The following is an 11334-nucleotide window of genomic DNA, read 5'->3' as shown; positions in this document are numbered from 1 at the left end:
ACAGCCCCACTCCAGTACTCTTGCCTGGAAAATCCCATGGACGGAGGAGCCTGGTAGGCTGCAGTCCATGGGGTCGCGAAGAGTTGGACACGACTGAAGCGACAGCAGCAGCAGCAGGACAGACCTTGGAGTATTTGCAGTGGGGGTCCAGCCACTATTGTCAACTTCCTTTTCTTTGGACAGGTCTCCCTCTGTCGCTCCCTCCTCCCCTCCTGTGTTGAGGGGATGTTGAGGGGATATGATAAAGATGCTTGAGCTGAGATTCAGGCTCAAAGGCAGATCCAGCTCCAGGATCAAAGGAGCCGTGTCTCGGTGGGGCTGCTTGCTCGTATTGATAGAACATTGGCCCTGGACTTGGCCAGACCTGGGTTTAAATTATGACTCTGCTGCTCTGCAGTGTTACGTGACCCGGACAAACCTGGACATGCTCCTTCCCCTGGCATTTTCATCTACAAAATGCAGATGGTGATGCCTACCTCAAAGGGTGGCAGGAAGAGTGACAAGTGAGAGCCTGGTCCAGAAGGCTTCCTCAGGCACTCAGGACGTGTAACACCTTGCACTCTGGCTGCCCAGTGGCAGAGGTTGCACTGTGGTTCCCACATCTTGCTGAGCAGGCTCATGGGTCGAGGGGAAGTATCTTCAATTAGCTCAAGGAAAGTTGAGAAATCCTCAATCAAATTCAGTTTCATTTTGAAATGGATGATATTATTATCAATCAAATAATAGTATTCTAAGCATTTTACCTATGTATGTTCATTCCATTTCCCCAATAACCCTAGGTAGTAAAAACTATTATCATCCTCATTTCATAAATAGGGAAATTGAGGCACAGAGAGGTCACATAGCAAATATCTAAATGGAGCTAGAATTCAAGACCGGGTAGTTTGGGGCCAGCCTCATGATTTTGCCATGATGATTTACTGCATCTCTGAAAGGGTAGAATTAAACCGGTGATCCCCAAACTTTAGCATGTGTCTGAATCACCTGGAGGGCTTGTTGAAACACAAATTGCTGGACTCCACCTCCAGATTTTCTGATTCAGCTGAAGAATTTGCATTTCTAACAGGTTCTCAGGTGATGTGATGCTGCTGACCCCACTTGAGAATCACTGACTTGGGGATTAAATAGACCCCCTTGAGTCCAGAGGCTAATTTTTGTTTTTTTCCTAACCTATCCAATCACAGGAATGAGGAAGGAGGGCTGACTTCATACAGAGGCAGAAAACAAACCACTGTAAAAATCATACTCATATTTTCCAACTGCCTCAAGCCTTGGCACATGCTGTTATGTCTGCAGTCTCATCTGAGCCTTACAGTAACTCTGTGAGTGAAGTGGAGAGTGGATTTTTTTCCCCATGTGATATGATCTTTCTCCTGTTTTAAAGAAGGGGGGATGTGGCTGGGCTAGTGTCACCCAAGGAGACAGTCTCCAGGAGACTGGGGCTAGAATCTCAGCTTGTGACTCATCATACCCTGGTAGCCTTGTTACAGGAGTTCAGAAACCTCTGTGCCTTTCTCCAAATCCCATCCCATTCCTAGGCTATGATCAGAACTTCCTCCTTAAAAATGGGCTTCCCAGCTGGTAGAGAATCCACCTGCCAATGCAGCAGATGCAAGAAATGTGGGTTCGATCCCTGGGTCGGAAAGATCCCCTGGAATAGGAAATGGCAACCCGCGCCAGTATTCTTGCCTGGGAAATCTCACGGACAGAGGAGCCTGGCGGGCTACACTCCAAGGAGTCACAAAGAGACATAACTGATCATACACATGCATGACAGAGGTCACGCTTCCCTTCTTTTTTTTTTTTCTTTTATTAATTCTTTTTTCTTTATTTCTTAGAGCAGTTTTAGGCTCACAGCAGAACTGAGTGGAAAGTATAGAGAGTTCCCACATACCTCCTGGCCCTACACATGCACAGCCTCCCCCGCTATCATCACCATCCCACACTAGCATGGAACATCTGTTATAATTGGTGGACCTGCACTCACACACCATCATCACCCAAAGTCCACAGTTTGCATTAAGGTTCTGTCGGTGGTGAACATTCTGTGGGTTTTGACAGCTGTACAGTGAGATGTGTCCACTATTGTAGCATTAGGCAGAATGGTTTCACTGCGTAAAACTCCTTTGTGCTCTACCCACTCGTCTCTCCCTCCCTCCAACCCCTGGCAACCGCTGACTTTTTACAGTTTCCATAGTTTTGGGTCTTCCAGAAAGTCATATACTTGGAATCATATAGTATATAGCCTTTTTAGATGGGCTTCTTTCCTTTTAAGTTTCCTTCATGTCTTTTGTGGCTTGATAGCTGTATTTATTTTTTTTTATGTTTTCTTGACTTTTTATTGTTGTATTTTCAATTTTCTTGACTCATGTACAAATGGTAGCATTTCTATTTTTTTTCCTTTTTAAAAAATTTATTTATTTTAATTGGAGGATAATTACTTTACAATATGGTGATGGTTTTTGCCATGCACCAACATGAAAAAATATGGAACACCTCACAAATTTGCGTGTCTTCCTTGTGCAGGGGCCATGCTAATCTTCTCTGTATTGTTCCAATTTTAGTGCATATGCTGCTGAAGCGAGCACGATAGTTCATTTCTTTTCAGCGCTAAATAATAGTCCACTGTCTTCCAAGTTTTGACAGTGATGAATACAGTTGCTATAGACATCCACGTGCAAGTCTTTAAGTGGAAATAAGTTTAACTCATTTGAGTAAACACCAAGGAGAGCTGTTGCTGGATCATATGGTAAATGTCTGTCTGGTTTTGTAGGAAACTGAAACTGTCTTCCAAAGTGGCTGTGCCATTTTGCGTTCCTACCAGCAACGTGTGAGCGTTCCTGTGGCTCCACTTCCTTGCCAGCATTTGGTGTTGTCAGTGTGTTGGGTTCTGGTCATTCTAATAGGTGTGTGGTCATCCCTTCCTTTTAAAAAATACTTGCTGAAAGCTAACCAATGAAATATCCCTTACATACCATTGGTCAGAACTCTGTCACGTGACCACATTTCGCGGCAAGGTAGGCTGGGAAATGTAGTCTTTATTGTGACTGGCCAAGTGGCCATTTGAAAAATCAGGGTTCTAATTGCTAAAGGAAGAAAAGAGAATGGGTTGAGAGCCAACCAGTAGCGTCTGCCCTACTGCAAGGAAGACAGACCCTCTTAAACTAATTTGAGCTGTCAAGGGAATTTGTTGGGTAGATATGGGGGTATTTCATGGAGGCCCAAGGACAGGAAGTATGGAAGGGCCTCTGAGAGTGAAGGACCTGGAAAGTTGTTGGAAACCAGGGCAACTCTTTTCTTGTGCCTCTCTATGGCAGGGTGGGTCTCATTTGCTTCTTTCTACACATCTACTTTGTTCTTTTCCCTTTGCCTATGGTAGGGAAGGTGTCCCAGCTTAAACACTTCCAGTCAATTAGCTAGCTTTCCAGAAAATGAAAAAGTGAAAGTGAAGTCGCTCAGTCGTGTCCGATTCTTTGTGACCCCATGGACTGTAGCCTACCAGGCTCCTCCGTCTGTGGGATTTTCCAGGCAAGAATACTGGAGTGGGTTGCCATTTCCTTCTCCAGGAGGTCTTCCTGACCCAGGGATTGAACCCTGGTCTCCCACATTATAGGCAGACTCTTTACCATCTGAGCCACCAGGGAAGTTCAAGCTTTCCAGAGCTGATTCCAAATTTCTTGGAAAGAGAATCTGATTGGCCTGGCTTGGGCCAGGTGTCCACCTTGGTCCAGTCAGCTATGACAAGGACAAACAAGGCAGCAAGGGCCCACCTGTAGGGAGGTTGTCAGACAATATGTGTCAGGGGATAGGAGGACTCCCCAAAGAGTAGCTAGAGCATGGACATAGACCGCTCAGGTCTGTGTCCCAGGGCTTTGTAAACCATCACTCATTTAGATAAACAGTTACTGAGCGCCTTCTGTGTGCTTGGCACACAGATCTGCCTTCTAGGGAGTTTTCTAAATCTCTCTGGAATTTGTTCACATCTTTGTTGTTGTTCAGTCAGTAAGTGGCACCTGACTCTTTGCCACCCTATGGACTGCTAGCATGCCATGCTTCCCTGTCCTTCACTGTCTCCCAGAGTTTGCTGAAATTCATGTCCATTGAATTGATGATGCTATCTAACCATCTCATCCTCGGCCTCCCCCTTCTCCTTTTGCCTTCAGTCTTTCCCAGCATCAGGGTCTTTTCCAGTGAGTCAGCTCTTTGCATCAGGTGGCCAAAGTATTGGAGCTTCAGCTTCAGCATCAGTCCTTCCAATGAATATTCAGGGTCAATTTCCCTAGGATTGACTGGTTTGATCTCCTTGCTGTCCAAGAGACTCTCAAGAGTCTTCTCCAGCACTACAGTTTAAAAGCATCAATTTATCGGTGCTCAGCCTTCTTTAGGGGCTTCCTTGTGGCTCAAATGGTAAAGAGTCTGCCTGCAATGCAGGAGACCCAGATTCGATCCCTGGGTTGGGAAGATCCCCTGGAGAAGGGAATAGCAACCCATTCCAGTATTCCTGTCTGGAGATTCCCATGGACAAAGGAGCCTGGTGGGCTTACAGTCCATGGGGTTGCAGAGAGTTGGACATGACTGAGCAACTGATTCTGTTTCACTATTTTCAGCCTTCTTTACTGTCCAGCTGTCACATCTGTACATGACTACTGGGAAAACCACAGCTTTGACTCTGTTGGCAAGGTGATGTCTCTGCTTTTAACATGCTGTCTAGGTTTGTCATAGCTTTCCTTCCAAGGAACAAGCGTCTTTTAATTTCATGGCTGCAGTTACCATCCTCAGTGATTTTGGAGCCCAGGAAAAGAAAATCTGTCACTGTTTTCACTTTTTCCCCTTCTATTTGCCATATCTTTAACCTGCACTGTCTTTTGGAGTGAAGTCCCAGTTCCTTACATTAATCAACTCTTATCTTTCCCTTTTCACATTTCAAGGTGGGACTCAAGGACTTTGGCGAACACGTGTCTCCCAGCCTACGTCTTCAGGAACTACAGACCTGTCTGCGTTCTCTCCTCTTGTCTTTGTCTCTCAAGTAGAAGTGTCTTAGTTCTTTAGCTGAGTCAGTTATGGCCTCCTCTCCCAGTCTCCCTTATTCCTCAGCTTGCTTTCTTTTTTCAGCCCTGGGATGGGCCTCTACTGGTCCCAGACATGAAAGTTATCTCAAGGCCATAGTTGGGAAAGAGACTATTTGGTTTATATTACCTGGAGGAAAAGTACCTAGAATTTGATGGGTACTTTCTAGCATCAGAGCGACTGCTGACTGTTCATTGAGGACACAGTCTGTGCTTCACACCAAAGTGAAAGTCACTTAGTCGTGTCCGACTCTGTGACTCCATGGACTACACAGTCCAGGAATTCTCCAGGCCAGAATACTGGAGTGGGTAGGCTTTCCCTTCTCCAGGGGATCTTCCCAACCCAGGGATCGAACCCAGGTCTCCCGCACTGCGGGCAGATTCTTTACTGGCTGAGCCATCAGGGAAGCCCAAGAACACTGGAGTGGATAGCCTATCCTTTCTCCAGGGGATCTTCCCAATCCAGGAATCGAACCAGGGTCTCCTGCATTGCAGGCAGATTCTTTACCAACTGAACTATTAGGGAAACCCAAACTAAACCCTTTATGTGCATCCTCTCATACGTACAATCCTCATAATTGTCCTGAGAGGTAGGCATTATTTCCTGCATTTTACAGATAGCTGATCAGGGAGCTCGGAAAGAATAGGTGCTTGCCCAAAGTCACACAGCATTTGGGCAGTGGAACTGCACTTCAAGACCAGACCCCTCTCCCTCCAGAGGCTACTCACATCCCCAAGGCTTCCAGAACACTCTGTTGCCTCCAAGATCTGCCCCGTGCGTGTCCTATGAATTTCGTTTAGAATCTTTGCAGATGCCGTTCCAAATATGTTTGCTAACTCTTGTCACATTGAAGTAACTCTTTGGAGATCACATTTTGATTCCATTATAGTCACTGAGGAAACGCAGGGGCCTGGGGTCAAGATGGGGCCATCATGTGCGGATGGAGCACTGTCCCAGGGCATCCCCTGAAAGCCCAGCTCAGCCGTTGTCCCACTGAGCACTGTCCCAGGGCACCCCCTGAAAGCCCAGCTCAGCCGTTGTCCCACTCTGACTCTGGGCAAGACTCCCCCGTCTCTTGGCTGTGGTTTCCTCACCTGTGGATCTGTGGGCCCTTTGCAGCCCTAATTCTGTCCTTTCCCACTTCACTCTGCATTTCATGAGGGTTTCATGAAACTGGCAATTTCTCTACCCCACTAAAACAGGAATGTATCTGGGAGGTTTCCATCTGGGTTGAGCCCCCAGGAAAATGTGACTCCTGCTTCTCCGCATTACATCTTCTGGTTTCCCTACAGTCTGACTTTGTTCTGCAACCCTTAGGCTTTGGGGTTGGGTTGCCTGATACCATCCCACCAATTCTGTCCAGAGGGGGCTCAGTGTCCCCTCTACCCTCCTCATCTACCCCACTCCACTGGTATCCTGGCCTCTTCCTCCTCGTCCTCACATGACTGCTTATTGAGCCTGGGGTGTGGGGAACAAGTGTTCCCCAGCTGAATCTTTCAAGAAGATAGAGATGTCGGGAATGCCCTTGGTAATCGAGTGGTTCAGAGTCTGCCTTCCAATGCAGGGGATGTGGGTTCAGTCCCAGGTCGGGGAACTAAGATCCCACATTCTGTGGGACAACTAAACCCACGCGCCACCAACTAGAGAAGCCGGCTCGCCACAACTAGAGAGAAGCCGGCGCACTGCAATGAGAGATCCCACGTGATGAGAGATCCCACAAATTGTGATGCAACAAAATTACCCACATGCCACCGCTAAGACCTAACCCAGCCAAATAAAATAATAAATAAGAATATAGAGATGTCCACGTTCTTTCCTCTGGTGTTTTGCTGTGTCATGTATATATTCATCAAATCATTCATTCTCTTAGCAACTCTGTAGTGTCATCCTCATTTTGCAGACCAGGCATCCGAGTCTCAGAGAAGTGAACAGTGTGTCTAGGTTGACACACTAGTTAGTGTCAGAGCTGACATTCAGACCCAGCCTGGCATACCCCACGACGCCATGTGCCTTGGCATCACTGCCTTTACTTGTCCCGCAAGTCTTCCTGGAGGGGTGTGACTGGCCCGTGGCTTCCTGTGTGGTCTGGGTGAGGGAGGGTGGTCTGTTTATGTTTGGTGAGGCTGCAGGGGGCCCCTAGGGAGGAAACTCTGTATGTATTTGGAGGGCGGGATCACAGAATCGGGCAGCCCTTCCAGCCGAGCGTCCCTGAACCTCTGTCCACATTTGCTTCCAGATGCTGGAAGGAGACCAGGCCATCTTGCAGAGAATCAAGAAGGCCGTGCGTGCGATCCACAGCTCCGGCCTTGGTGAGTGAGCCTACCGGGAGCAGCCTGGCCAAGGCAGCCCCGTCCCCGGCCCCAGCCTGGACCTAACTCTGCGCCTCCACAGGCCACGTGGAGAACGAGGAGCAGTACCGAGAGGCCGTGGAGTCCTTGGGCAACAGCCATCTGTCCCAGAACAGTCATGAGCTGTCCACCGGCTTCCTGAACTTGGCCGTGTTCACCCGCGAGGTGGCCGCGCTCTTCAAGAACCTGGTGAGGCCCTGCGCCTCCCCGTCGGCCTCAGCCCGGGCTCAGGGCAAATCTAATCTGTGGCTTAAAACTCTGGCTGGGAAAGGGCTGGTTTCCATCCTTCTTTCAGCTTGTCCTTGACCTCTAGTCCCCCTTGACCTCTGACCCATGACCCGAGGTCCCTTTCCACTTCTGACCTCCCGTTTGCTTTCTTCGTCCTCTCTGACTTCTTGTCGGTGTCTCCCCTCCCCTTTCTCCCTCCCTGCCTTCCTCCTCCTCCTCTGTGGTGAGCACCCAGGAGCAGAGAGGTCTCACAGCAGGGAAGAGCCCACGTGAGGGAGGGCTCCCTGGAGGAGGCCTGAGAGAGGAGAAGGCCAGCTCTGCTTCCTGTCTTTGCACCACCGCCTCTCCTTCACCTGCTTTGTACTCTGCTTTCCCGAGCACACCTACTTTGCCCTCAAAGCCTAGAACGTGCCTCCTCTCAGTAAACCTCTCACTCCTGCATGTGGCCCAGTGGCCTCTGGTTCCTTCCTGAGATGGCTTTGTTCCCTAAGTCCGCACCTCGAGGCCACCCCAAGACCCCAGCTCTTCCCGGGCACAAGCACGGCTCTGGGCACTTCACGTGTGTCCACATGCACCCTGGCGCACAGCTCTGTGGGGTTGGTTTTACCACTGTCCCCTCTGTACGGGCTAGGAGACTGGGATATGAGGTTAAGTACCTTCCTTGAGGTCACGCAGGTGGATTTGAACCCAGCGTCCGAGCGTAATTAGCCTGCTGGTACTGCCTACCAGGAAAGCCCGTCTCCCCGCCCCAGGCTCCATAGCTTTAGGGCTGGCTTTCATGGCTGAAGTCCCACCAGGGCCCTCCCTGGCAGGCGAGGACCACAGCATCTCTGTAAGGCAAGCTGCTTAGTGATCAAGCACCCAGACCTCAGGCTTAGACTCGGGCCTTGAGTCCCTGCTTTGCTGCTCACGAGGTGTATGACTCTGGGCAAGTCACTCAGTCTGCCTGAGCCTCATCTGTAACAGGGATGAAAGGGGCCTCCATGGTGGTCCAGTGGATAAGACTCTGTGCTCCCATTGCAGAGGGCCAAGTTTCAATCCCTGGTAAGGGTCTAGATCCCACATGCCACAACCAAGACCCGGCAAGCCAAATAATAAATAAATATTTTTAAAAATTAAAATGGGGATAACCATGGTCTCCACCTCACAGAGCAGGGATGAGGATTTCTCAAGTTGAGTGCCTGCCCCAGGGAAAGCACTCAGTACCCGTTAGCTGATGCCATCTATCATCACTTTATCTCTGGGTAGCACTGCCTCGTGGCCTGTCCTGCAAGTAGAGGCCTTTAACAGTGTTTGGGTTCAACTGAATCAGTGGACAGGGGCTCCTTTGTCTTCACTCCTCTTCCCCTTGTTTTGGTCAGACTAATGTTTGTTGAGGCTCTACTCGGTGGTGGGCACTGTACCAGGGGCTGTGACACAGGGAAGAGTCAGGCTCTGTCTTGGAGAGCCATATAGTCCAGGAGACGGAAACTGAGGTGTGAGATGACACCAAGCAAGATTAGCAGCGTGACACAAACTCAAGGACCCAGCAGCTTGGGTCAGAGGCCTTGAACTGCCATGGCTCAGAAAAGAGGAGATCAGCACAAGCCATGGGAAGAAGTAGTCAGGAAGGCTTCCTGGAGGAGGAGAGACTTGAGCTGTATCTTGAAAGGTGGGCTGAAATATCAGATAGGCTGTTTTGAGTTGCCAAATGACAGAAATTCAACTCAAACTAGGTTTTTTGTTTTTGTTTTTTTAATAAGTCTTTTTCTCTCTTCCAATCTTTTTTACTTCTTTTGGTCACGCCACACGACTTGTGGGATCTTAGTTCCCCGACCAGGGATTGAACCTGGGCCCACCTGGCCCTGGCAGTGAAAGCACTGAGTCCTAACCATTGGACAACCAGGGAATTCCTCAGGTTAATTTTTTGTTTTATTTTATTATTATTTTATTTTTGGCTGTGCTGGGTCTTTGTTACTGCACTGGCTTTTCTCTAGTTGCAGAGAGCAGAGGCTACTCTAGTTGCTGTGCCTGGGTGTCTTACTGCAGTGGCTACTCTTGTTTCAAAGCTCTTAAGCTTCAGTACGTGCAGCACCTGGGCTCAGGAGTTGCGGCTCCCAGGCTCTAGAGCACAGGTTCAATAGTCATGGTGCACAGGTTAGTTGCTCCGGGGAATGCCTGATCTTCCTGGATCAGGGGTCTAACTCATGTTTCCTGCATCGGCAGGCGGATTCTTTTCCACTGAGCCACAAGGGAAGCCCCTTGAGGTTGATTTTCAAAAAGAGAATTCACTGACCCCTATAATGGGAAGATCAGACATGCAGCTGGTTTCAGGCTCCTTCTCTTTCTCTTAGGGTTTCTCTCCGTCTCTGCTCAGGGGGCAGGATGGCCCAGCAGGCCCAGCTTCACACCTTGCAGGAGAAAGACAGTCTTTCTCTCCTGACTTTGGTAGAAGAGTCCCAGAAGGTATCCTGATTGGCTGGCTTGGGTCACGTGCCTGTTCCTGAGCCAATCACAGTGGCCCCCCATGAAGCACTCTGGTCAGCTCTGACTCCGTGTTCACCCCATGTGACCATAGGGAAAGGGTTCTCACATTACAGGGGAGTGGAGAAACAACAGGTGGGCCACACAGGTGGACCTCGGAGCGTCAGAAAGGAGACGTGAGGGTGTCCCTCTGGCCAAGGAGCAGAGAAGGGCTGACCGTGGATGCAGTGGAGCGGGCAGTGGAGGGATGAGGCCCATCAGTCGGGGGAAGGCAAGAGCTTTCCAGGGAGGCCGACCCGCCACCCCGGTGTACCCTTCCACCTTGTCTTTCTCTCCCCTGCCTCCTTCACCCCAGTGCTGTTCTGGTGATGCCTCACTGTACCCTGAGCCCTGTGGGGCTGGACAGGCGTTCGCTCAAGGTGGGGTGTGGGGGTCTCTGCCTCTTCCAGGTTCAGAACCTGAACAACATTGTCTCTTTCCCCCTGGACACTCTGCTGAAGGGGCAGCTGAGGGACGGACGGCAGGGGAGTTTCCATGTGGGGAGGGGTGCCCAGAGGTGGTGAGATGGAGCGAGAAGTGGGGCAGGCAGGAGACCATAGTGCGGGACAGGGCTGGGCTGAGGACGGAGGCCAAGTGAAGCTGTCATAGTGGGTGTGCTGCTGCTGCTAAGTCACTTCAGTCGTGTCCGACTCTGTGCGACCCCAAAGATGGCAGCCCACCAGGCTCCTCTGTCCCTGGGATTCTCTAGGCAAGAATACTGGAGTAGGTTGCCATTTCCTTGTCCAGTGCATGCGTGCATGCTAAGTCACTTCAGTCGTGTCCAACCCTGTGCAACCCCATGGACAGGAGCCCACCAGGCTCCTCTGTCCAGGGAATTCTCTATGCAAGAGTACTGGAGTGGGGTGCCAGTTCCTTCTCCGTCACAGTGGGTGTGCTGTCCTCGTATTATTGATCCCCAGAAAGACAGGAGGGCCCGGGTCTGGGGTGAGCCTAGGTGAGCCAGGGCCCTTTTGGAAATAGCTCATGGAATCTTATAACAGCCCCATGAGGTGTGTCCTGTAGGTGCGGTCATCCCCGTTTTGCTGTTGAGGAAACTGAGGCTCGGGCGTTTGATAACCTGCTTACAGTCTACCCCGGAGAAGGCAATGGCACCCCACTCCAGTACTCTTGCCTGGAAAATCCCACGGACAGAGGAGCCTGGTGGGCTGCAGTCCATGGGGTCGCGAAG

The 11334-nt window shown here is 50.1% G+C and overlaps 1 protein-coding gene across 1 annotated transcript in view; it reads left to right on the top strand.

Moving 5' to 3' along the window:
• The window catches only part of ASAP3 (ArfGAP with SH3 domain, ankyrin repeat and PH domain 3), a 51915-nt gene that overhangs the window by 17970 nt on the left and 22611 nt on the right, over window positions 1–11334 (top strand). The window contains 3 exon segments of the mRNA XM_010830033.1: window positions 7304–7376; window positions 7459–7604; window positions 10556–10630. Of these exon segments, the coding sequence (XP_010828335.1) occupies window positions 7304–7376; window positions 7459–7604; window positions 10556–10630 (294 nt within the window).

This window comes from Bison bison, unplaced genomic scaffold (assembly GCF_000754665.1).
Source record: "Bison bison bison isolate TAMUID 2011002044 unplaced genomic scaffold, Bison_UMD1.0 scf7180017864516, whole genome shotgun sequence".
NCBI classification, from domain to species: Eukaryota; Metazoa; Chordata; class Mammalia; order Artiodactyla; family Bovidae; genus Bison; species Bison bison.
This window is presented reverse-complemented; position numbering and strand designations above follow the sequence as displayed.